At 39.5% G+C, this 27,297-nt stretch overlaps 1 protein-coding gene across 1 annotated transcript in view; it reads left to right on the top strand.

Annotated features, from left to right (window-relative positions):
- The first annotated feature begins 296 nt into the window (after window positions 1-296).
- The window catches only part of itgav (integrin, alpha V), a 39,004-nt gene continuing 12,003 nt past the window's right edge, over window positions 297-27,297 (top strand). Inside the window, exons 1-18 of the mRNA XM_040001010.1 lie at window positions 297-866; window positions 4,983-5,110; window positions 11,822-11,910; window positions 12,602-12,716; window positions 13,867-13,928; window positions 15,291-15,339; window positions 17,198-17,320; window positions 17,810-17,854; window positions 18,194-18,237; window positions 20,109-20,165; window positions 21,407-21,459; window positions 22,962-23,037; window positions 23,581-23,710; window positions 24,016-24,113; window positions 24,686-24,779; window positions 24,942-24,987; window positions 26,931-27,038; window positions 27,234-27,289. Coding sequence (XP_039856944.1) covers window positions 703-866; window positions 4,983-5,110; window positions 11,822-11,910; window positions 12,602-12,716; window positions 13,867-13,928; window positions 15,291-15,339; window positions 17,198-17,320; window positions 17,810-17,854; window positions 18,194-18,237; window positions 20,109-20,165; window positions 21,407-21,459; window positions 22,962-23,037; window positions 23,581-23,710; window positions 24,016-24,113; window positions 24,686-24,779; window positions 24,942-24,987; window positions 26,931-27,038; window positions 27,234-27,289 — 1,537 coding nt within the window. The 5' untranslated portion in view covers window positions 297-702. The remainder of the gene's footprint in view (window positions 867-4,982; window positions 5,111-11,821; window positions 11,911-12,601; window positions 12,717-13,866; window positions 13,929-15,290; window positions 15,340-17,197; window positions 17,321-17,809; window positions 17,855-18,193; window positions 18,238-20,108; window positions 20,166-21,406; window positions 21,460-22,961; window positions 23,038-23,580; window positions 23,711-24,015; window positions 24,114-24,685; window positions 24,780-24,941; window positions 24,988-26,930; window positions 27,039-27,233; window positions 27,290-27,297) is intronic.

Below are 27,297 nucleotides of genomic sequence, written 5' to 3'. Positions count from 1 at the left end.
GACTTGATGGAATGTCTGAGCATTTATGAATTATCATCACAACAACAGTAACTACCAATGATACCATGGCAATGATTGAAAATAACTTTAACTATCTATTATTTATATTTATTTATATATCTAGCTAGCTTGAAAGAAGCTCAACTGTCCTGAATCCCTTCCTACATTTGAAATTGTAAATTTGATTTAAATTCCCAACTCCCGGTACAGCCGAAAATCATGCTTTTGTTTTGAAGGGAATTAGACGGAAGTTGTTTGCTGTGTTTGGATGTTTAACTTGACTTTAGCTAGTTGGAGCGAGCCTATGCTTGACACACTTACCCACACCATACGCATACACAGTGTCGCGGCCTCTCCCCGAGCTTGTTCCGAGATTACGCCGCTTTCATCGGTTAGACAAACTAACGAATCGCCGGTGAAAGACTGACTCTCCCCCCGCCCTGCGCTGTGTGTGACGCTGGTTAGCTCCGGTACAAGCTGGGAATGTGTTTTATTTAACAATTACATGACGACTTGTTCTCCGTACGGTTGCGGGGGGGACGCTTGTTAGCAGGGCTGAGATTTTAGGCATTTTAAAGTTGCACCGTTGGTGCATACAGGCCACAACACCTCTAGCTAACTGAGTAACTTGATAAGGGACAGACAACATCTTGGGCGTCTGTGTTTGTTTCGGTGAAGCCGCGGAGGTCTCCAGCAGCAGCCATGGCAGGGACACGGACAGCTGCTCTGCTGGTCCTGGTGTGTTTACACTTCCATCGCTCCAGCTCTTTCAACCTGGATGTGGATAATCCCTACGTATATTCCGGACCCGAGGGGAGCTACTTCGGCTTTTCGGTGGACTTCTTTAAGCCTTCAAACAACCTACAGTAAGATTTGTAGCAGAGTAGATGGTTATGGTAATGATGGTGATGGAGAAGCGCCTGTTCAATGTAACCTTTGGTTTGCTTTACTTTACATTATATATGCTTCTGTTAAAGTACTTTACTAAAGTTTTACACTTGGGCCCTTTTCTTTTTTAGTGTCAAGTTCTCAGTTAGTAATATGTTTTTAAGATTTAACATGACAACAAATTAGAAGACAGTCCATTAACAGCAGTCCATTAACTTTTAACTTTTACTTCAGTTCTTTATTAACCAAATTGTAAGGGCATAACTTTCAAGAAAAGGTTTTCTCTGTTCACAGCTACACCAGCTGTAACTTTATTTAAAATGAACACAGACAAACAGGAACAGTGCCCAGAGGCCATGTAGGCTTGTTGCTCTAAACTCTCGTCTACTGAAGCAGTGGATATCCATGGTTATCTAGTTTTACTGAAGTGAAAGTAGTTCTCTCAAAAGAACACTACTGATCTAGTTGTTTTCAGACTCTTTTTGTTTAGTTAATTTACATCATTAACAGACTAAGTGCAGTCCCAAAATAGTGCCGATGCCCTCAGTCATAGAGGAGGTTTAACCTGAGGTGCATTTAAATTGTTTCCCATATTGTCAAGTGTCATAAAATTTCCTGAAAAACGTTTAAAAAAATATTCCCTGGAGTGTGTGAGATATCCTAATAACAGTCTTATCATCTGCCTTGATGCTTCCTGGTCTTGTTTCTTGCTGTATCTTTAGAGTGTCTGCATGAAATGATAGCAAAAAGCTGCCTGTCATCCTCTCTCCCTGCACAGAGTTTCTGCAGCAGTTTTGTAGATGCACATTAACAAACTTGCACCGTGCTACTTTTTATGTATATTAAGAAAACAGGTTTTTTCCCCAGACATCTTTAAAACATCATCCTATAACCCCTACCCCAGTTGTTCATTTTTTTGTGTGTGTTAAATCAATTCTTGTGGATTTCATTCCTTGTTCAACTAAACATATATCAGTAGGTACCCAGGAAAATGTCAGTTTATTGCAGATAACTCCCTCAAAGCAGAGCCCTGTTGACCTTGGTACAGGAACATACTCAGATTCTGTAACTTTGTGTTTTAACTTAGTATCTAAAACCACTATGCTGTGTAGATAAACATCGATTGCCTGCCATTTCTCCATATTTGAAAAAATATCAGAGGAATGTTGCAGTCTCAATAGACTGACAGAGCGGACAGACAGAGACTTTCATCTACAGTAGCCTGAAAAACATTGAATCCTTTTAGTAACACTAATTAGATCAGCACTGAAATTCACTGCCCATATTACAGTTATTGCCATGGTCAGAGGGGATTTGTATAATATGATATCAGGACTGAAGCTGGCTGACCATGGCTTAATAATGTAAATATTTCCTCATACAGAACACGGTCACTGTGGAGACTCGTTTGGTGCTAGTTATTAAAAAGGAACTATACATATTTTTTTCCTCACAGGGCCTAATGCATATTAAGCATTTTGGTTCACTGAACCCAGAAGTGATTGTGGTTAGATGATAGGGTGCAATGATAAGTTGTCGCTAGGAAACGTCATCTATAAACCATATGGGTTGAATGCACAGTTACAGATGCCTACTAACTAGTGCTAAATAACAGACAGGCACTACAATTTCACTCACCAAAACTGAATCACAAACCTCTTAGATGCTCCGTACCACACCCATGTCGTCAACAGTTGTTTAAACATGGTGACTCCAGTTAGTGAAGCTGAAACCCAGCGGGTACCAATCAACTACAGCTAAACATGTTGTCAGCATTCAGATGGATGAGTTATGAAGATAAATACAAATTCCCTCATACTAGAATTGTTATGAAGGTGGACACTCTCCACGGAGGCCAAAAACAGTTTTTACACCAGGCTGTAAACAGGCCTTTTAATGCATCTATGGGCACTGTCTCACATTTAGAGCTATATATTGTGTTAAATAAAAAAGGTGTTACAAACAATAAGCTACGCTAAGTTCAGGCTATCATTCAATTTTTATTAGCTAGTTTGAGGCAGCAGTAGTGGCTGGAAGCTAAAAAAAAACCCCAGCGTAACAATGTGTGGCCTGCAGTAATTACATGTATTGAGAGATACTTGATTTGTAGCTGTTTTCCTGTTGTTGTTTTACTTTTATTCTACTGACTGTGGTTCCTGTCAGCTTTTAATGCAACCACATCAATCAGTACAACCACCTCGGTCTCACTGAACCAGCAGCCTTTTAGCACGGCAGTGTTTAACGGATTAAAAGTATTCATTCGTTTTATAAGTGGTCAATACATTAGGTAGTGAAAACAGTTGAAAAGGAAAAATGTCCACTGAATGGCTCTTTATAAACAAATCCTGTTTCGCACTGCAGAGAAACCTTAATGCTTTGAACAAAGACCAACTGTTCACATGAAAACTGTTGGCTGTCTCTTGCAGCATCGCTACAAGCAGCCAAATTATGTTTTGTATTGCTGAGGAAATTTGTCATGTTACTGCAGCATCTACAGACGGGAGATGATCTGTGTTTCATATGTTTATTATATTAAGAAATAGTCAGTAGGGGATGTTCCAGGCAATGATACTTTTGGACAAACACTCACTGTTGCAGCACTGTGTAGACCTCTTTAAAGGGACACCAATACTACACATGAAGGTCATTGTACCAGTCTTGGTCAGTAGTACCGATAATATCATCTTGTGGTACTCTGGGTGTTTCTCCTGTAGATTTGTAGTCCTGTGTGATTTATGCAGAGTAGGGACATCAACACTGGAAGAAATGAGCAGGTTGAAGATAAAAGCAGCATCCAGTGTTTTCTTTCTTTTCTTTTTAAATTTAGTTTGAACTGTATTAGAGACTAAAGTTCTGCTTTCACCACAGACTTCCTGGGGAGTATGAGTCTTTTGAGGAACTCCTCTACTTAAGATTTAACTGGATGAACCAGAGTTTAAAGTTCTGTGAGATGGTTAGATCCCCAGAAAGTCCTTGCTTTGGTGCTAGATAAAGTGTGTTTATTAGTTCACTGTGCTTCAGTAAATTGAACACACGGCTGAACTCTTGGCCTTTTTATGCATTAATGCATATCCTTATGCTAACAATATCAATCTCAGTGCTAAATATAAAAACCTGCCTGAAATGTGCTGTTGTTGGTATTACTTACACCACAAAGTTGGACAGTGACGACGCTCTGACTATGAGAAGATGGGAAAAATCCCACCACCTCATCACTGCGCCTCAGAACCTGAGCGATATTGAATCTTAATAACCACCAAAGACTGTCATTGAACTCTATAGCAGGAATAAAAACAAAACAAAAACAATGCAGATATATAGCAATGCTGATGTTCATTTTATGTGTACAGCAATGATTTAAAAATCTGATTTATCGGTCGATATTTTTTTTTCTTTCAGACGCAAGAAATCTAAAAAGATTACGTTAACATTTGTTATGAGCATTTAAACATGACACTGCAGTTTATAATAATACTGTTTTATTGTCACAAGCTGTGCACCGCTTGTTTACACTCTTCCTGACTCTGCTTGGATTAGCTTGTTGTCATGTTTGTGGCATTTGTGTGGCAGAGTGCACTCTGTATAAACTAAGCAACATCAGCACTCGTTTGAAGGGTATTTCTCCAAGCACTTCTTTTTTTAAAAAAAACAAAAACAACTGTATTTATTGGCTATTATAAATATCATTGTGGGTATATCAACAAATAGCCAGAATTAACCAATATATTAACCCTGTCTATTTATCTATCAAGAAATATACATATTCGTATAGCTAATATGCACATTGCATATCCATATGCAAGTATTTGATGAGTTCTTACTCACAGACTTTCCTCATATTGAGTTCATTCACAGAAATTACTATGGCAGTAAAGCTCCCATATTTTGAAACACCAGCTGACTCATGTATGCACAGATTTTTAGACTGAGGTGGTAACAGATGACTGAAAGATTAAGCTTTGTTTCCTAAGCTGAATGAGACACAGTTTAGCCTCTCTTGGTCAGCTTAATTACTACATGAGAGCATTTGTGGCTTTTTCTGTATGAGTTGGTGGCTGTTTGTGTTACGGAATAACGTCCTCTCCTCTCCTCAGGTCAGACGTTCTGATTGGAGCTCCTCGAGCTAACATGTCTGCGGACAGCATTGTGGAGAGAGGAGCAGTGTACAGCTGCCCCTGGGGCGGATCCAGCGCCTGTCAGCAGCTGGTGTTTGACAACAAAGGTACCAGAAGACCCCTTAGTTTGGTTAAAACCTCTTCCCCATCACCTTAGGGTGGGTTTAACCTTCAGTATCTCTCCCTCCTTTAATGAAAACCACTTAGAATTTACATTTTAATTCCAGACCATGATAGATATCATGAACAGTTTTCAGTAAGCATATTACTGATTGAATACTGAGGGTTCAGCTCAGCCTGTTTCTGTTGTTTTCATGCTAAGACACATTCAGGAATGTGCGTTGAAGCAGAATGTGTGTGGACTCGTCCATGTACTGTGAGTGACTGACAAACTGCTGCCTCCTTCTGTTTATCCATGTTGCAATCATCTCTCTCCAGCATTGATCATAATTTAGTAATTTACTGTTTCTCTTTGATTGTGAAAGGCCAGATGAGCAGAGCACTGTCTTCACTGTAAATATTTACACAGTGATAAACAGTTAGAATTTGGTAATGTTCTGTGATGTGGGTATTAATCCCTTTATTGTCTTCGTAGAATTTCAGTCATTTTTTTTCTGTGATGCAGCAGCACCCACACGTTCCAGGAATCCTGGAAGCTTCACACAATAAAATGTCATTTTCTTAGGTGCAAATGGTGATTATTTCCTTTATATGTGAATGAACTGATTATGAAGAACAGCAGAAGTTGTCAAGGAAATGTTTTTGGTCATGTCTGTTGTTTTTACCAGGGGAAGCCAAAGTTACTCACTTTCAGAGAATATGTGGCATTTTGGATCTATAAACGAGTAAATCTGTGTTTCACAGACTTTTCTGACTACCCCAAATGTGATCCAGAGCTTTAAATGTTCTCGAGTATTAATTAATCTGCGTTTTTGGCTAAAAACTGCTGTACACTGATATCAAAAATAGCGGATAAACTGAAACTGAGACTAGCTGGTGAACCATTGACCCACTCAAGAACCGTAATTTCTCTCAGGAGCTTAAAGAGAGTTCATATTGAGCTAAGATTTGTCAGGATTTTACCTGATTATATACTTTGTCATATTCTTTAGTTCATAAGCTGATAACAAAGCAAATGTAGAGCCTCCCACTTTCTGTTCAGTACACTAATAGTCTTATTGTCAATGAATAAGAGCTAATGAAGCTAAATGGCTAAAATAATGAATTCTACCTGTTTCTACAGAAAATGTTTTGAAAACGCAGAGCTGATAATATGTTTGCATTGAAATAAAACAATGCTTATGTCCTATTATAGTTTTACTTAAAGGGGCTGTTCTTGCGCATGAAATGCTACCATTCTGCATGGTGATTGGTCAGTTAGAGGTTAGTGACAGATCCTCTCTAGACTTAAAGCCTATGTGACATTTGAAAGGTAAACAAAGAAAAGTTTTATAAGAAATCGTATCCGTTTTTGTTTTGTTTTTCCCTCCAGCCATGTTGGTGCCTGATGTTTTGCAAAAGTTGTACCATCTCCAAGCTTCTTCTTGGGGGATGATGTGCTCAGATGTGAACACACCTTCTTACTGCCTGACACATTTCATTTAATTTAATCATTTGACTTCTGCCTGCTGTTCTGTCTGGATGTCCTCCTTAATGATTCAGACTGGGAGGTGGTCAGTTGGCTGTAAGAACCTATAAGTGTTTTGTTGTTAAAAGTATTACATTCAGAAGTCTTGTTACTTTTGACAACTTAAGAAGGACAAGCTGTGGTGTGTTCACCACAGACTTTAAAGCAGGAAGAATCACACCTCTGAATGCTGCGACACCCAGCACAACACTAGTGGTTTAAATTGCTTTAAATGTAAACTGGGTGTGTAGCTGGTTTATCGCTGGTGTTTCCAAGGTCTCTTTGAGTGTCAACAGTATTGTGTCATATAAAGATTTGAAAGATGTCTATAAGTCTTTCAAAACAGAACTTATCCTCTGGTGAAACAGTGCAGTCGCAGTGTTTCCAAATCACTGGTGACTGCACGCATTGACAGACATGATTTATAGTTTTCATAACGGGGCTGGGTAACTGTGGCTATATGATTAACTTTTCCTGCTAGCTTTCATTTTTTAAGAGTAGGTGTTAAATGAGTGACTGTCATCTGTTAGAGTGTAGGTTTAATGTCTTCTGCACACTGGAGTGAAATTCAAAAACACACCTAAAGATCCAAGGGAGAAAAATGGCAGGCACAGGAGAGCAAAGACAAGCCAGGTGTTGATGTTAGCTCAACAGTATCCTTGGGGCAATTGAGTTCATGTAGCAACCACTGACACATGCTCTAATAATGTTGGCAAAGCACTGACTGACCAAAGCGATGAATAAACTTCTTTTTGGGTGCTTTGTGTTTTAAGCTATGTTTTTATGCACATTCTTAATTTGAGTTTAAGATATACCTAAGCTGAAATGTACAAGTCTTTTAAAGTCTAAAAAAAAAACACCCCTCTTAATCTATAAAAGCAAAGTGTGACAAAGTGCAGTGGAAACAAATGATGACGTATATGAAGCATGTGACCTCAAGTTCCACTGAAGCTCTAGCTCCACTAAAGATGTGCAAAAACATCACATGAAAAAACAGAAACGTCATATTTCCGTTGTCTTTTCTACATTTTTATCTGGCACTCTTTCAGTTATCTCTTTTTCTGCTGTGGTGTTGGGGTAACCAACCAGCTACTTTTGGTTTTTTTTGACATAGTCGTTAAGATTACATAGCAATAGTGAATTAATTGGTGGGATGGGAGATTTGCATTTGGTAACTAAGGAAATTAATTTGTTTTTCTATGCTTACATTTGCCAAGAAATCTCCAGTATACATACCTAACATATTTTACCCTAAACTGGAACCACACTTTCTGCCAGTTCCATTAAAAGAGGACATGGAAGACAAAGCGGAATGAAGGAAGTGTAAATAGCCGGAGACAGGGCAGTATGTGTTTCTTTGAGCGAGGCTGTGTAGTTGAGCTTGGTTGGTATTCTGTGGGAGACCTCAGCCATGAAAATAGGAAGTTAAAAAAAAAACAAACCACACAACACTCCAAAACAGTGACGTCCCGCCCCCTCCAGCATGGCGTCAATATTGCCCGTGCACAAGCTCTTTGCAGACAAAGAATACATGCAGTATCGTGTTAAAGCAGAGTTCATGTTTCTTTCACCATTTAAACCAACAGCGAATATTCTCCCTCCTCCTTTGAAAAATCTGACACTGACGTTTGACACATACACTTTGAGTGGCACATGAATAAAAACTGAAATCTTCACTGCCACAGTTAATGAAACTGCTTTCATTTTCCAGTAAAATAATGTTAGACATTCAAAGTTAGAACCTACAATTTAGCTCTCTAAATTTATTTTAAAAGCCACAAATGCCAAGGATTACATTTTGTGTTGATCAACAGAATTGCTTTTGCTGCTTTTATTTTGCATTCATAAAACTAATATAGAATAGTGCAGGATTTAGTTGGAAACCTGCAGACTTAAATACCTTCAGCCCTATTATAATTTGGCTTTTTGGCAGAAGTATTCAGTGCTATGTACTGTACGTATATCTGTCTTTAATCAACTGATTTTGGCCTGTAGCTCTACAGCACTGGAATACCTGCTGAACAGTTGGCTTCACGCAGCCTGCTGTTCCAGGCCTCTTATGTCCATAAAAGGTAAATTTGTCTTACATAGCCTCAGTAAGTCTTGTAAAGCAGGCCGCCTAGTGCAGGATGTTTACTTTTCAACTTGTTCAACTTCATCTCCTGATGTTACAGTCAAATTGATCAGCAAACTCCTTCCCATCTGCCTTAGAGCAGGACACGGTCAGCACTGAGAGCCTGCAGGCTCGGACAGAAACCAAACATGTTCGGTGACACTCTTCTCTTTTGGTCGTAATGTAGTTAGTCAGTGGCCTAGTTATAATGCTGTGTGTGTGCACACACGTGTGAGTGTGTGTGCGCCCAAGTGTGTGCTTTTCCCCACAATAGAGGCCTTTGTTGATGACCTGAGTAATTACTGGCCAAAAGCTTTACTGGACCAGAGAACAGAATTAACTGGAATTTGACTGTGTGTGTGTGATTGTGTGTGTCTGTCTCACAGTGACCCAGACTCAGCATTAATCTGTCCCGACTCTGGTTTTTTCTTTTTTTGGGTTGTTTTATACTGTCTTCAAGAATATTGTGTACAGCAAATATATAACATTTTTGATATATTTGCTTTTATGTGCAGCACATAAAATTAGGTCAGAGGTCATAGCAATGCTATTAATAATGCTCGATAGAGCTACTAAAAATGACAATAGGTTTTCAGAATGACAGGAACATGTCATCATAGGATGCTTTATGTGTATAATTGATTCATTTTATTACAACATATGTTATGTACAGTAACTGGTTATAATCTAAACTATTTACTGAACAATGAAATGAATGCTGCTCACACTTTATCCATGTAAATAAAAAGAAAATGTACTGAAAATGATCCCAGGTACAGTACAATGTGTTTCAACAGGATAAACTTTGCGGTTGTTTTTACTGCAGTAAAAACAACCGCAAACTTTTTAAAAGTACGAAGCACAAAACGTTTTAAAAAGAACAAAGAAAAAAAAATGTGTAGAAAATACAAAACTTCCCCTAAAAGTGAGCTGAGAGCGAGTAAGTGAGCTGCCTTGGTGGAGGTTTGTTGTTCTCACGACGTGAATGTCGATAATAACAAATTTTTTGGTTAGCAAACAACAAACAGTGTCTGAGTTTGTTCCTTTTCAGATGGTAACTAGCTGGCAGGAAACAGCTGGCATCATGGCTCCTTGATTCACCACCATAATTACAGATTAGGTAAGACTGATGCAAGTTATTGCCAAACTGGGAAACTAATCCTTTTGTACTTCATCCCTCGTGTCCACTAGAGCACTCTTTTATCAACCAAACAGCTCTGAGAGTCAAAGAATTTGAATTTAGCTGGAACTGCCGAGGCTGGAGTTTCCCATCCTGGTGGGAAAATCCCAAACTGTCCGTGTGTAATATCTGCCCAGGCTTAAATATTTACCTGCTTATTGCTTGTAAATATTTATCTGATTTCTATGGGAATCGTCCTTTTGTTTCACTAATTCGGAGCTCAGTCTGTTATTATGTTTTTGTTGTTTTGTTGTTTGTTTTTTCACTCCAGCTGGGAGCAGTCAAATGCCAGCTGTTGTCTCCTGACAGCATTCCTATTATACACACAGTATCAGTCAGTGAAACCTGTGGAATCACAGGCATGTGGATTTGTGTGTTATATTCCTCAGAGTAACTGCTATTTACATTGTATATGTACAAAGCTATTATCACTGTAAGTAACATTTTTTCATAATTCACATTTAAAACAGAGCTTTTAGTGACCCAAGTGCTGTACAAAGTATGTATGGCTACAGTATGTACACACACAAGAATGTCATTAAATGGAAAAAGTAAAAAGTGGGCACAAAATACACAATTTAAGATGTTTGAAGCACCTCCATTGGGTTGTTTTGTTGAATGTTTTTCAATAATTTATTAAACATTGGTTATTATGTGAAGATATAGTCAGATAATTTTGAGATTTTCAAGAACTTTATTAAAGAGCAGTCGAAACAGGCATGAAATGCTGTGATGGCACATATTGTCAGTGGTGTATAAGACTGTCATCAGTGTGCAAATGCCACTGTAAGGAAAAATGACGTATACTTTCTATTACATGGCATTACATAATTCCAGATGTTGTAGTTCAAATCCTGTTGCTTGTATAAATAAACAGCAACTGTCCATATGCAGTACTGTGCGAAAGAAGGTCAGGATATCTGGACTCAAGAGCAGAAGTGCTGTTTGGTCTCTCAGTCATAGTGAGACCCACTTCTCATCAGCATTGGTGATTCTCTGTAGCTCGGTTGGTCATTTTGAAACAAAACTTGTGTGTTTGCTAAAGTGTGAAATTAAATGTCTGATGCAGAATGTGAGTGGTCATAATGGGAATCATACAGCGGTCCACAGGTCCATGAAAAGATGACCTTCATAGGGAGACTGGGGAAATTTTGTAGCCTTTTAAAACATGCGTCATAGCACGTGGGATGTGCTTATGTGTAATGGAGAGGGTGGCTACGCCAGTCTTGAATTAAATAAAAAAAACAAAAACAGAAGGACCATTAAATTTCAGTGTGGTGTTCATCATTCAGTGCTTATTAGGAAAAACTGTGCTTAAGATGGTAATTAATGGTGTATGTTTGCAGTTGTAGTCATGCTGCGATCTGTCTGATTGTCTCCTGTTTTTCTTCCTGAAATACTCATCCTGTCTGTCCTTCTTTTAGGACACTGGAGATTTTCACAGCCACAGCTGTGTATGTGTCATAAGTCTATCAGAATTCTAAGTTTATCCATGTTTGAATGGTGCGTGTTGGCAGGAAAAAAAAAAACATATGCTGCCCAAACGTTATTAAACATAGGTCAGAGCTTTCCCGTTGGAAAACTGCTGCACTAAACTTTTAACAAAGACTGTCCCATGTCACATTATAATTTACCAATCAGGAATCTTCCCTGATTAAGATGGAGTCCCGACAGTCGACCATTTATTTCATGTAGTTATTGTTCATTTGAAAAACCTGGAAAGTTTTTTGCTGCTGCAGATTTTAAAAGGGGAAAACGGACATCTTGAGTATTAGTTCAAAATTTGTATTTGTGTGTTTAAAGATATTTTTCTGCTGCTTTATTTTGTGGCCGTTTCTTTTTTACCATCGTTGTTCTCTAATTTAAATTGTTTAACAATGATCTTTTTCTTTTTGCAGACGAAAGGACGCGTGATGGGGCTAAGATGGAGTTTAAATCCAAACAATGGTTTGGAGCGTCAGTGCGATCTGATGGAGAACACATTCTGGTAAGAAACACGGCACGTAAAATGTCTGAGGAACAGCACTAACTTCATGCCTTGCCTCATGGACTTTCTGTACAGAGTACCCAGAATGTTTTGTCTCACTGCCGGTTTTTTCTTCCTGCTGAAGTGAAGACCTCTGAACGTTTGGATTGTTCAATGTACTGATCTAGCATTTTCAAAATCCCACAATTCCTGGTTGTAGTATGCAGATGATTAAATGAATTATTTCCATGGTCAGTCCACACTTTCACATATCTGATTTGACCACAGGAGCTGCCCATTTAGAACCATTGTTTTGGGTAAATAAAGTGCGCCTTCTCCAGTGTAGGAGCCTCAGAGTTGTTCTAAAAATCCTGAAACCTTTGATCCAAACCTTTGTGGAAAGGTGAAGGACAGTACAGTGCATATAAGCTAAGAAAATAACACAGCGTCTCATTTTGTTTTCGTCCACTGTTCTTGTTTCATTGCCGTCGGATATGTCTTAAGGTTTTGCATCAGTTTGTGCCAGTGGTGGGTTCTCCACCACAACTGAAACAGAAAGGCTGAAAGGATCCACTGCACCACCTTGCAAGAGTCCTCACAATTAATGACTTAGAGGATGAAGCACAGTTTTACCAACAATCGACACCAACCATTTTTACACTGAACTAATATGTCGCTGGATTTGTTTTGTCTATGTGTGTATGCTCTGTAGGCGTGTGCTCCCCTTTACCAGTGGTCGACCTTAGGTGTCTCTGAGCGTGAGCCTGTGGGAACTTGTTACCTGAAGAAAGGAAACCAGGTGGTTGAATACTCGCCCTGCAGAACAGGTATGTTTGTTGCTTCCTGTCCTAGTATCTGCAGTGGAATTCTGTTCTTACCCCTCCCAGTTCAAGTGCATGATCTCAGCTACGGTGGCCACTGTAGGACAAACATATTTCAGAAAACATTTAGTCCGTTTTCCATAACAACCCGCAGCTGGACATGTTTCAATACTACATGTGCATTCTATATTTTAACATATTTGAGTAATATTGACACTTAGCAATACATTAGGAATAAGATAATAATAAGTGAGACATATTGTGCGATATTTTATATTTTTACCGTGGAGTTACCTCGAAAACTCTGCTCGCCGTTCATCTGTGATAAGCGCAGGCTGTCAGTCTGCTGTTTACCTCAGCTGTCAGTATGATACAAGACGACGAGTCAGTGAAGCTCACTTCTGTTCAGTGACAGCGATACTGAGGTGAGTTTTTGAGGAGATGCTGAATTTTTCTGTCAGCAAGTGCTGGTGGTTTTTGCTGCTGGAAGTGTTATTGAACTTGGGTACTTTTGAATAAACTCTCATACAATGTGAGAATGTAATCAAACTTCACGTCAGAAGTAAAGTGTGATTTTTAGCACACTCCAGCCCAACATCAGCCTATAACCAGCTGTTATTGTTTAGCTGGCTCATTCTCAGATATCCAGAGACTGGAGGGTCGCATTTTTAATCTGACCTATGTTCAGTTCAGACTGAAGTAAGATCTTCAGTAAGGAGGAAAAGGATGAGGTGGAAATGAGGAAGGAGACAGCAGCAGAGTATGAGATGTAATAAATATTAAATAACCTCAAAAAATGACGTTTTTAGTTTTTTGTATTTAACCCTTCTGAGGCCCTGGGACCATTTTTGTACATTTTAGTTTTTTGTATTTAATAGATATTTAAGCAGTCAGTTTGTTAGTTTTTACCCCACTTTACAGCTGGGTGGCATGGACACCCAAGTTTGTCAGTGCGATAACTCCAGGACGAGGCGACGTAGGAATTCAGTCCACAGGCACGTCTACTAAAAAGTCTTGAATGAGTTTGAATCTCAGTGACCTCGTCTTCAAGGTCAGGATGAGAGGTCATGCTTTCTGAAAATCTTGTCATCATATATCATCATATCCTTCTATTTGGTGCTTTATAATAAATTCTGCTATTTTATTTCTTCTCCAGATAAAAACTCACCAGAAGGGCAGGGCTTCTGCCAGGCTGGCTTCAGTGTCGATTTCCTTAAGGTAGGATTCACACACGCTGTCCCCAAATAACCTGCTTTGTAAATTGCCTCAAAGCGCTCATTGTCAACTACGTCAGGAGTTAGTGAGGCTGTCTGCAGTGCTGCTGCTCTTGGAAGTTAGGTGTCAGTACAAATGAACAAATGAGTACCTAATCCAATAGTAATGTTTAGATTAGTGTGTGAGAATGTTATTTTTTTTATATTTTTATTATCCCTTTAGTTTGTTTTTGTGGACAGTAAACAGGTGGAAGAAATTGTAGTTTTAAATGAGTGTATCTTAGTTTACCTAGTGCACCTTGTTTATATAGACAGGAAGAGGCACGAAGAGAGAGAGAAATCTGTCTGGGATATACAGGGTGGGCCATTTATATGGATACACCGTAATAACATGGGGATGGTTGGTGATATTAAAGATGTGTCACATGGCCCTCTTCCTATTGAAAAAAACAAAAGTTGTATCCAAGATGGCCGACTTCTAAATGGCCACCATGGTCACCACCCATCTTGTGGAGTTTGCCCCCTCACATATACTAATGTGCCACAAACAGGACTTTAATGTCACCAACCATTCCCATGTTATTACAGTGTATCCGTATAAATGGCCCACCCTGTAGTTTTGCAGTTCAGAGCCGCATCCAGGAAATTAAATATTGAGTTTTGCTGATTAATATTTGTTTAATCAACAAAACTCAACAACTTGCTGCTGGACGGTGATTTTAAACAAGTCAAGCCTCACACTGCTGGCGCTTCCATAAATGGGTCTGCATAACAGCATTTGCTCATAAAAGAAATTTCTCACAGCATTTTTCATGTAAGACAAGTTAATGAATTCAAAAAACGAGTTTAAGTTATAGGATCACTGTAGTACTTAAGATGTATGCTTTGGAGATTCTCATAGCATCTTAATACTTCAGTGTCTGTGGGATGACATTCCTATAGATAAAGGCACGACCAAATGAGAGTTGGAGAAAACAGTGCAGGCTGTGGAATGTTGTATACACTGCACAGTTCAGCGATTCTGAATCAGGAGATAAAAATGCAATAAGTCTTCAGTTGCAGCAGATTGTCCTTTCATCAACCATCAATTTGAGGTTTTTAGTTTAGTACAGCAGTGTCACATTCAGCTAGAATTCACTGCCTCTCTATTTGTTACAACATAATGCAAAATTAATAATGGTAGAAATGAAAGATTTGGGGCGAGGATATGATCCCAGTCAGGGGAGCATCTGTACTGAATCACTAGTTCAGTAAGTTGAACTGTTAACCCTTTGGAAAAGAATGTGTTTTTTACTATAAGACTGAGTAAGGAGCGCAAGACAAAATCTGGATTTTCCTTTCCCCTCTTCTTTTTCTATGTCTTCAGAATGACAAAAGGGTGGTGGTGGGAGGACCTGGCAGCTTCTACTGGCAGGGTGAGTGTAACACTGACTTACGTGTAGGCGTTTGTGTGTGTGTTTCCTGCTGCCACCTTAAAGCAAGTGTGGTGACTCACACATGAAGACAGACAGTTCATTTCCAGGTCATCCAGCCAGCCCTGTTTTCACTGCCCCTCTCTCTGCTTTTTAGTTCAGGGTGAACAGACAGAGACCGACACCTTTTTATGAATGACAAGTAGTAACAAATAAGGCTATGACAGAGCATTCAGGCCGAACACTGTGTCAAAAAGGTGTTTGTATATTCCTCCACATCGTTGATAACATGGTCTGCTGCTCGATGAGGCTTTCAGCTGAGCTGTCAGTGGTTTTAAAAGCTGCTGGATCAGCATGAGCAGTGTGTGCTGTGTCACTGTGGGGTCTGGGGGCAAGAGAACATTTACTGTAACTGTATTTAAATACAGTTTTACGCTAGGTACTTTACCCCTTTCACGCATAGTGGTCACAACAGTGGACAGCTATTCAAGGCCTGTTTTCTTGTATTTGTGTCAGTGTTGATGGTATACTTGCACATAAACCACTACATTGGAGACTGATGTGTCACTCCATACCCTGCCACCCACTCCAAAGGTGATGTTGTCCACCTAAGTGGACTTGTAAAAAAACTATTTGAAAAGTACATGTTTAAAAAATCATGTTCAAAAATCTGTTTTTTCATGCCTAAAGATGAATAAAAATACTTAATAATAACAATAATAATAATAATTCATCAGAATCAGAAAGACTTTATTTATCCCCAACGGGCAATTAACATACAACAGAGCAGCATGACGTTGAAGAACAGGACATGGCATAAACATGAAAGGGTTAAAGAAAGGTAGTTTTTCTGAGTCTTTCCACTGGAATACAGAGTCATAACTATTGTTTTATAACTCTTAACTGAAGTGGACTTTGTTTTCAAGTTCAAATTTGGTCCTAAAAACTGTTTTGCTTGTGAGCTGCATATAAAATTCATTTTAACTGTTGCAATTTTGATCAGCATGTGTGGTTGGAATTGAAGCACCCAGAGTTTTTTTTTTCTTTCTACGTTGACAAAAAGTAACTCAGATTAAAAAATAATGAACAAAAGAAAAAGCTGTTATTATGATGTTGTCTGTAGCGTAGTTTTCACAGGTACAGTTGATCAGAATGTTAACAGCTATAGGAAAAAAAACACTGATCTCAACTTGTAGTTAACGGCATTACTCACTGCACCATCTCACTCTGGACCATAGCATGCATCATCGCACGCTTAAGATTTTAATGAGCAGGTAAAGCTATGAGGTGTGTGTGTGTCTGTCTGTCTTTCTATATCTGAGCAGCATTTTGTAATGTTTGTCTGGCCATCTGATATTAGAGGGTGTGACATGGATTATACCCCGAACGCTGAGTCAGTCACACAATTTTTTTCCCCCCTTTATGGTCATAGTCTTCCTGCGCCTTCCTGTGTTAGCCTAATGATTGTTTCCTGTTGAGTCAGCACTCACAGTTACACACTCCACACTGTTGTTTCTGATTTGATAGCTGTTAATGCTGCGTCTCTGTGGCTCCTTTAATTACAAGTTGTATGTTTTTTGTTTTTTTCTCGACACCAAAAGTGCGTCAGCGTGTAAATACACATGTGAAAGAACTTTTTCTTTCTGCCCTTTACCTCCTTCACTTTTTTTCTGTTCCCCTAAATTGCTGGTGTTTTTTCACTTTTGTCTCCTGTGCTCTAACATTTTTCTTTTCCATCTTTTTTTCTCTCTTGCTCTCTATCCTCACTCTTTCCTTGTGTTCTGTCTTGCTTTGCTCTTCTTGTTCTCCTCCATGCCATCTCCTCTGTCTTTTCTTCTTCTCTCTCCTCCTCTCTCTTCAGGTCAGCTGATCTCGGATGACGTCTCAGAGATTTTTACCCGCTTCAATAATGATTACTTCACCCGTTATGGAAACACGCTCTCCACCAAGTCAGCCAATGCCCAGTATGACGACAGTTATCTTGGTAACTACACAATCACGTACACACCTTCAGTCAGATTTTCATAACTTCTATGTTTATGTCTCAGAGCTCTTTGTTAACCAGTGGGTGGAATCCATCTTTTGCATGTAGTCTGTGATCATCATATTAGTGCTAGTCTACAAGCAGGACCTGGTATAAAGAGATTAAAAAAAAAACCTGCTGCTTGAGTTTTTTTATGTGTAAAATAAATAACTGTCAAATATAAAACTATGAAAGCAAAGTTTAACAGTAAAGCATTTACACAAATTACAACGTTGCAGCTGCAAGCTTTGAGAACGATCCAAACACAGAGGATGAACTTTTCTAGTGTGTCTAGCTTTTGAGAATGTGCCTGTAAATTACAATATATTTGAATTATATACACAAATTCTTATTTAGAGGTCCTTGTGCATCTTTAAACATTTTTTGAAACGATCAAACCCCAGAAAATTTGAACAGTTTGACCGAGAGACTCTGTGATTGTGTTCACAGGATACTCTGTGACAGTTGCAGACTTCAATGGCGATGGAAAGGACGGTAAGAGGGATAATGAAGGGGATTTATATAATGCAAGTGTACTGCAAATACACCAGTGTGAAATGTTCACACAGTTTTCACACACTTATAAAGAAAAGGCTCGCAGTGAGTTGAATTAATTGCTCTGTTTTTAAAGGCAGTGTCCCGTGGACGCCCAGCTTCCCTTTTAAAGCCACAGTAAATGTAACAGTGTTGGGTTTTTTGATTTTCATATAAACCAAGTCAATGGCATAATTATAACAGCAATATTTGAAGCAATAGCAAAAAAAAGTCACATCTGTAGTTAGATGATAACCAGTCTGTTAGTGTCTATCTGTTCAACTTTTTATGCTTCCACAGATTTTGTGACTGGAGTACCGAGGGGGGAGAAGGCGCTGGGTTATGTAAGTGTTACAAGCTCACACACACTTCTCAATGTTTGAACTATGCCAAGTTACGGCTGTTGTCCTAGAGCTTCCATAGTGCAGGACATGCATATTATCCAGTCAGTCTGTGGTCAGAGAGTGTACCTACCTCAGGGCTTTAGGCAGAGTGCTTCATAGCATCTAACCAACAATTATCAACTAGTGCTCTGCTTCAGATATTCACTGTCATTCTTCTCAAGCTGAAGCTGTGATTGGATGATTGGTGGTTTCTCTTCATCTAGTTGTATAACAATTTAAAGCAAACCGTTACTGAGAGTTCAGAGTTTCAGTTACAAAGACTAACTTCAATTCTTCTTATGTTCATTACATATGGTTAGAGTAATAAACCCACACTTTAAAGACTTAGATTTTTTTTCATTAGGAAACATAAGCTTGCTGTTAAATATTAATCATTGTGGCTTCAGATTGCATTGCAAATAAAACACAGAAAAATAAGCTAAAAATACAGCACTGTCTACAGCACCATGTGTATCCGGTCGTTAAGTGATCACGTGACGAATCCTACTTCCGGGCCTAATATAGTCTGCGTTTAATATGGCTTTTGTGTTGTTAACATGTTTAATGTTTTGTATTTTCTTCTATTTGATCTCAAAAAGCTCCTAAAACAGTCAGTGATCACTGTTGACCTTCCTCGGCTTTTATTACCGCTAATCATTTATTTAGGATCAGTTTTTAAAACCTTAGGATTTAACTACAGCCCAGCCCATGCAGCAGTATATGAATGACTAACCTCGTATTGTGGATGATGGATTATCTCAGTTGTTCTCCTGGCTGAAGTTTGGTCCTTTTACAGCATCCTGCCATGCGATTACATTTGTTTCTGACCACCGAGAACACTCACGTTAACTTTTATCGAGTGGAAAAAAAGTTAGCTTGTTTATATTATGCTAACATAGCTGTGTTGCTAGCAGTCACGTAGCACATCATTATATACCAGCTAGCCAAACTTCAGTAACCCTACAAACGTCGCTGCTGTTTAGGTTTCTGTCTTCATTTATGTTGGAAGTGATAACAGAGCTCTACATTTTAATTTGTTTCCAAAACCCCGCAGTCAGGACATGCTTTATTGTATTTAGATAGAAGCTAGCGAGCTAACTCCCTGCTAACTTCTAACTCCGTAATGTCATAAATTCCGTTTTCATGGATGCCTGGATGTTAAACTCAATTGTTACACCTGGTAGAGCAGAACGCTGATCATTTTATTAAAGATGAAAGACTTTAGACAGTTTTTCAACTCTCAGTAATGCCATAGTGATCGTTTGATATATGGACCTGCAGCGGAGTTTAGACCCAGACACGGCTAGTGACGTCAGACTGAACGACCGGATAGGAAAGAGTAAGAAAAGAAGACATAATGAAGTACAAATCTCTCTCGGGTTTAATTTTGTAGTTTGGAGTCACGTCCAGGATATAAATATTGAGGTTTGTTGATTAATTTTTAAGTAATTGTTGGAGCCAAGGACAAGCCAATGCAGCTGATGTGGGCTATTATAAACCAGTGAAACTGCTTGCACTGGCTTATTACTGCATAAGTGAAGAAGTGGCAAAGATCAGAGAAAGTTGTATAACAGAAACAGATTTTTTTCCCTTTCATAATGTCTGGTAAACTTTTAGAGGGGCCGGACCCTTAGATTAGGAACCAGTGCACAAAGCTGGCTTCAACAGTGCTGCTGACATTTGATGATTCTGTGTTATTACTGTAAATGTGTTATGTCAATAACAGAAGCAGAAGATGCTTTATTATTGTGAGATGCACAGCAGCACTGCTGAGTTCTAAAAGCGTTAATGGGGATTTAGCTGCTGATCTGTGCTGTGTTTCGATGTTTTAGGTGAACATCTTTAACGGCGCAGTCATGGAGTCCATGATCAACTTCACAGGGTCACAGGTGAGTTGTGGGACAGCCATACTCTGTGGCACAGAAAGCCACAGCTGCATGTTTCAAAGTGGGTTTGCCCCTGAGGATATAATCAGTAAGACAAGGGGTGGAGAAAAACAAAAAATCAGCCCGCGTTCCAGATCAGTTTACAGATTGCACGAGGCCAGTTAGAAATATTGGAAGTTGACACGGGTGTTTGGTTGCCTGGAGGAGACGAGCATCAGCGTGCATTTTAATGTAACAGCTTGTACTATACTGTTTTGAACTTGCTTTGAAATACGGTCTGATTGTGGTTTATTAATGAGCTGTTCACCAACAGTTCATGTCTACACAGAGGGGTTATATTCAGCTGCACATTAAGCATCTCAGTGAGCTGCAAATGTTTTTTTCAGTTTGCTGTAAAACACCTAAATGTCAGAAGAACAGAGCAGTTTTTCCTGCTACCACAAAGAAACGTGCTGGATGCCTTTTTAGTAATGGTCAGTGTCAGATGGCAAGAAGAAGAGAGCTGCTCCTGTATCCACTGTATTATTATTTTGGTAGTTCTGAAGGGTTGAAGAAACCAGGCTTTGGATCTTTTTAGGTATAGAAGATCCTGTGAACACTGATCTTAAATCAAGATGTAAACCGCTCCAGATGCAGATATAGCAGAGGGGGAGGAGGGTGGGGAGGAAAACAGACTGTCATCGCTCGAGTTAATTAGTTCCTCTTCGTTTTCCTGTCTGTCCACCATAGCTCCCCCTCTGAACCTTGTAACCTCACTTTTATCAGTTTCCTGCTCCCTGCTTTCTCTTTAAAGAGACAGACGCCTCTCCCTGACGTCAAGCCTCTCACTCCTCCTTTAGTTTTCTCTGAATGTCTTCTGTTTATGCGATCTCACCTCTGATATCATTGTGCTAGTCACTGGGTTGTGGTTTGAGAGCGGCTTCTTATTTCATTCAGAAGCCGCTGATGGACTGTGTTTCTTTACGAGGAGAAACATCATTCTAGCTTGTATCAGAGATGCAGCCATTACATCACAACTATTTGCAGAGATATAACATTGAGTTCCTAAAGACTATTAACTTCAAAAGGCCACAGTAGTCTGACAGGCAATAAATGCTTTTGATTTTGTAATGCTAATATAATATACTTAAATAAAAAGTTCAATCTAAAGATTTCCAATCTGACCAAAATGTTTGTGACTGCGTGTTTTCTTGTGTAAACTCATGATTCCATCTCCTCGACTCTCCTTCGCTCTCATCTTGTAGATGGCCGCGTACTTTGGACATTCAGTTGCAGCTTTTGATGTCAACAATGACGGGTGAGTACGTGTTTGTGTGTGCTCATACAATTTCCCCATCTGTGGTTTAAGACAAGCCCTCCAATAAAAGAATAGATATATTCTTCTGTACGTAGATATCCGTACAGCACCATCCATGGAATTTATGGCAGAACAATTTTTGTCACCACAGTGCAACAATAGGATGACAACATATTTCCACTGAACTGTCTCTCTTTGCAGTTGGTGGCAGTTGGGGGTATTATTTGCTGTGTTTTGCTGCTATTTGGTGTGGTTCTGTGTGTATGTGTGAGTGTGTATCAGTGTTTTCTGCCGTGTTAAAGCTACATATTAAACCGGAATCCATTTTTCTTTAAATATCTGAATCCTACTTCCAATCACCATTAAAATGACAAGAGCTGACACTTAGAAGAGCTAATGTTTGTCCAGCTTGGGTAGTGTTTGGGGGAAATATGAATGGCAGATATTTTTATATTAATGCGTCTCTAAAGTAGACTTTGGTGTACTTGTACCCTCGATAGTGAAGTGAGCTCTGTTATTTTCTCTTGCGAGAGCTCCCGGGTAATTTAAAAGCACATTGAAGACTTTTACAACTGCTTTTGACCTCTGGAAACACTCAAACTTCAACACTGTTCACTTTGCTGTCAGCTTGAGCTTTGATGGCCTCTTTTAAGTGAAACCAGAACGCGGCTAAATTTGGAGTGTTTCGAGACTTTACACGTTTGCGAAGTTTGCTGTGGTTCATACACTTGTTTACGTGTTTAGTTGTGTGCCAACTAAAATAAGTGGTGTGAGAGAAGCTGGGTGCTAATGCCATCGCTTTAAGGAAGTGGTGAAAATTATCAAACACAACCACCAAACCTCTCAGAGGATGTTTGACCATCTTATCAGTGTTTCTGTTCAGCATGCTAACAAACGCTGACTGCTTGTTCCCATCTGCTCCTGTTGTGAGAGTATTGTGTTAACTGGTTGATGATGATAAACAGCTGGTTAGTCTCTATTGGTGCGTTTAAGAAAGAGGAAATAATGAGTGTCAGTAAATCTATTAAAATCTATTTATCTGGCAAAGAATCAGAGTGGGTGAAATGTGGGTAACATCGTGGAAATGTGATACTAGAGTTGTTGTTGTTTATCAGTCGACACAGCTCTGATGTCTTCTGAGTGACATTTAAGTCTTTCCGCTGTTGTTGATGGAGCAATGCTGCACGGCACCTTCTAAAGTAAAAAAGCAGTTGAGATAAAATCACTCCATACTGAGCAATTCGATGACTCGGTGTATAGTTTTGTTTAAACAGCCTTTTCACCCGTTCTTGTGCCATCTCTGTCCTCTCTACAAGCACTCTTCTTAGTGTCAAACAGATCACAGAGGGATGTAAAGGATGACAGATGCTTTGCCCTTAGAATAATATGGATACACTGTGTTTTAGTTATAAATATAAAATGCAGATGAATGAATATTAAATGAATATAATCAAATAATAAGTAATCTGGTGTTCTTATTTTGTGTTTCATCTGTCTGTCAGTAATATGGATGTGTTCGTTGGAGCTCCTCTCTTCATGGACAGGGGCTCAGATGGAAAACTGAGGGAGGTGGGACAGGTAGGCACACACAGAGCATCCGTTGCATATGTGCATACATACATACTCATACTGTAAAAGTGTTTGACAGATTAGGTGAACTGTGCTTTCTTTGTTTTTTATTAAAGAAAGCAAATATATTTAGCTGGAAACTCATCAAATTTGTAAGAAGTAATTAGAAAATTAACAACTCTGTGCCGAAGTATGAAGCTATTTAAAATAGTGCTGTCAGTGTTAATATTGTTAAAATGAAGTTAACAAGAGTTAGCTAAGGCGTAGGGCTGCACGGCATCAAAGCATGCAGCAAGTTAGCACGGCTCGCCCCGTGCTAACTTGCTAATGGAGCTTTGCCGCGTTAATGCAGTTATGGCGTTAACATCATTTTAACGAGATTAACGCTGGCAGCACTAATTTTAAAATATTAATACTGTAACACAAATTTAAGGCAAAGGGTAAATCTTTCTAAAATATGAGCAAAATATAAAAGATGTGGAGTTTTTTGTTAGGCTTCAGTTTGTTAAAACCGTGTGTGTGTGTGTGTGTGTGTGTGTGTGTGTTCTTCAGGTGTCTGTCTATCTTGGTCGGGGTGGATTTTCCTTCCAACCACCTCGGTTGCTCACTGGGTCCGAAGTTTACGCCAGATATGGCTCTGCCATTGCAGCGCTAGGAGACCTGAACATGGATGGCTACAACGGTAACAGAGAGCACCACAACACACCACCCACTCCCCCTCCGGTGTTTTAGCTCTTTCTGTCTTTGTGAGGATAAAGTGAGCCACTAACCAGTTCAAGCCCCCACACATCCCTTTGATGATGAAGACCAGTTGAAACAGCGGTTTAAAACTGAAATTTGTCCACAGATACATATGTGTGGATACAAACACAGACACAGGTCCCTGCTGAAGTATACATGATTTAGTAAATGCATCAGCTGCTTTTCACCTTGACTGCTACACAGTAGTTCTTTACCCACTCTACATCTCCCTCCACTCTTCTCCAGATGTGGCCATCTCTGCTCCTTACGGAGGCCCCAACCATAATGGCTTGGTTTACATCCATAATGGCAGCCCTCAGGGGCCCAAAGCATCACCATCCCAGGTAAATGCCACACCTGCCCCTTCCATTCACTGTGTTTATATACACTTTAGTTACCCGCTTATAGTTAGATTTCTACAGTAACTGGATTTTGTAAATGTTATATAGGTGACAACTTTTATTCTTTGTTTTTATTTTTAAGACTTCTGTTTAGTGTTTATGGTGTGAAGCGCTGTACACAGTGAAAATCCTGCCCACACTCTGAAGTAGTCACAGGCAAAGACTGCTGAAACCAGTGATTCTAACCTCACTGAAAATACAGCAAACATAAAGTTTTCACTTAAACTGGTTCACAGTTAGTCTGGGATTACCATAAAACCCTGATACGACATTCAAAGAATGGCTGTAAGAACTATTTTAGTTATGTTTGTTTTTAGTTTCACTTTCAAATCAGCTGATTTAGATAACTGGATTCAGTTCTGACCACTGTGCAGCTGGTCACGTCGATGTGGCCTTCCCACATCCTCCCAGTCACGTTGGTGTGCTATAATTTTTAACTGAAAGGAAGTTTACTACTATAGCAACAAGAACTCCAACATAAACTTTTAATTTGAAATGTTTGCCTCATCTCTCAGCGCCTGGAGGGCAAATGGGCATCCAGTTACATGCCCCCTAGCTTTGGGTACTCCATGTCTGGAAATACTGACATAGACCAGAATGGATATCCAGGTAAAGACACACACACACACACACACACACACACACACACACACACACACACACACACACACACACACACACACGTGTACATGTAGAGAAGCACAGCAGGAGGCAAATGAATGTCAGTAGCTGTGCTGTGAAAAAGAGCTGATGTGTGTTTCTGCCCCACAGATTTAATAGTTGGAGTGTTTGGAGCAGACAGAGCCGTTTTATACAGGTAATGAAATCTTTAATCTACACTGCGTGTGTGAGTGTGCTTGCCTGCTGTGACTGTGTGTGTGTCTGTAATGCTTCTGATAGAAGCTGATGAGTTTAATGAGCAAGGCCACCTCTGATATCAAAGAGCTGCTGTTTTCATTCAGCTCCTACTGGCTTTATAGATGCTATTAGGACACGTTCAACCTGCATCCCCGTGCTCATTTGTTTTTGTTTGTTAATATTTATGTACATATATATATCCTAAATGTTTAATGTGAACCCTTTTCATACAGTCATACTCATTCATAACCGCTTAGAGCAACCAGATGTGCATGGAGTGCATTGTTGAGATCTTGAAACCAGATGTGATGAGTGAGTGGAAGGGTTTCTGACTGGGGCACTGTACGCTCAGCTGTCAATTGCAATAACTGCTTTCTAAAACGTACAGTAGAATCAGTGACGTAGATTATGCAGTCATTATGGAGGCATGTACTCAGATCAAGTTAAAGGAGAGTTTTCCAGAGACTTGTTGCAACAACAGCTGTCGACCCCCTGCTGGACATTAAGAAGAATGCAGGTTTAAGGCCTAGAACATTAAGTAAAAGTGTCCACATATTCACTGGAATTCCTAAAAGCTTGTTTTTCCATACTTAATTTTCCAAAACAAACCAAATGCAGGACGAACAACAAGGTTTAAAAACAGCTTTGTCCCAGCAGCCATGGCAGCCATGTGACATGATGCTGTGTGGTTTTTAAATACTTTTGTCTGTCTTAATGTGTTCTGCCTTGAGCACCTTACAAGGCAATTTTTTAAATATATTTTTAAAAATCATTTGTAAAATGCTAAATGCTTGATTAGAGCTGTAACAGTCGATTAGTCTTTCATCAAAATCTTTCATCTTAATAAGCAACTTTTTTGTCGCTTGTATTGTCACTGACCTAACCTCTGTGTTGGTGTTGTGCATGTACAGACAGTGTTGGGGAGTAACGGAATACATGTACCGCCGTTACGTATTTAAAATACAAAATATGAGTAACTGTATTCCGTTACAGTTACCGTTTAAAAAGGTGGTATTCAGAATACAGTTACTTTGTTGAAATAAATGGATTACACGGCGGTATTTTCCTGTTTCATTTTGTCGCGGGTCAGGACTGTTTGGCTTTGTTTGACAGCTACGTTCTGGTGTTCCAGGCGGCAGCGTTACGGTTACCATGGTTACAGGGCGACGCTCTCTCTCTCTCTCTCTGCGACTGTGTGTTTCCTGGGTGAGAGAGCGCCTTTTCGTTGTTGTTGTTGTTGTGCTAAGCTAACAGGCAGAATGCTACAAGCATAGCTCTAAAGAATGTAGCATCATGGGCAGTGTAGTCCGTGTTGCAGGGAGAATGGACTGCCATACACGTTATGGGTCTGTGAGCGCGAGGAGGGAGAAAAAGGGGAGTGGAACGGTACGAGTTGTCATCGAGGAAAAACGGGAGCTGGAAGCATGTAAATATAATAATAACCACTGCAGCCAAGAAGAGTGCCTGACGAGCCCAGTTGTAAGTAAGCTATTAAGACTCGACTGTACGCTGTGTTCGTGTTTTCCTCCGAAAACAATAAGTTCCGTTGGAGCAGCCTTTCAACGCCTCTCTCTGTCTCTCGCAAGAAAAGTTGACCCACACAACAAAGTAAAGCTATTTTTCGGCTACGGGCCGACAGGGACCCCGCCGTATTAGTCAGAGGTCCCTTTACTACAGTTCGGAGTCGCGGACCTTCAGTAATAGTAATAAATCACACAGCAATAGTACATTCACGTTGTTGTAAAAAGCATGATAATATATTAAGTAATCCAAAGTATTCAGAATACGTTACTGTCATTGAGTAACGTAACGGAATACGTTACAGAATACATTTTGGGGCATGTATTCTGTATTCTGTAATGGAATACATTTTAAAAGTAACCTTCCCAACACTGTGTACAGAGCCCGTCCAGTGATCAGTGTAAATGCCACGTTGGACATCACACCCCTGATCATCAACCCTGAGGAAAAGAACTGCACACTGTCTAATACCAGCACACCTGTATCATGGTGAGCAGTCACATTTCTACTAAAACATGTACTTGTAGTCTTTTCTGACAGGTTTTTTCTTTTTCTTGTCAATACGTTCAGTTCGCCTGCACACATAAACACCTACAGTCATCCTTTGCTGTGCATTTTTGTCAATAACTGATTGAAACATCATTGTTAAACATTATTAGGGGGGACTCATGTGTTGTTTTTCAGTTTTAAGGTGAAGTACTGTCTGAAGGTCAACGGCCATAGGGCTCCAAACCTGCTCAGTAAGTAA

Source organism: Simochromis diagramma, unplaced genomic scaffold (assembly GCF_900408965.1).
Source record: "Simochromis diagramma unplaced genomic scaffold, fSimDia1.1 OVJJ01000322.1, whole genome shotgun sequence".
In the NCBI taxonomy this organism is placed as follows: Eukaryota; Metazoa; Chordata; class Actinopteri; order Cichliformes; family Cichlidae; genus Simochromis; species Simochromis diagramma.
This window is presented reverse-complemented; position numbering and strand designations above follow the sequence as displayed.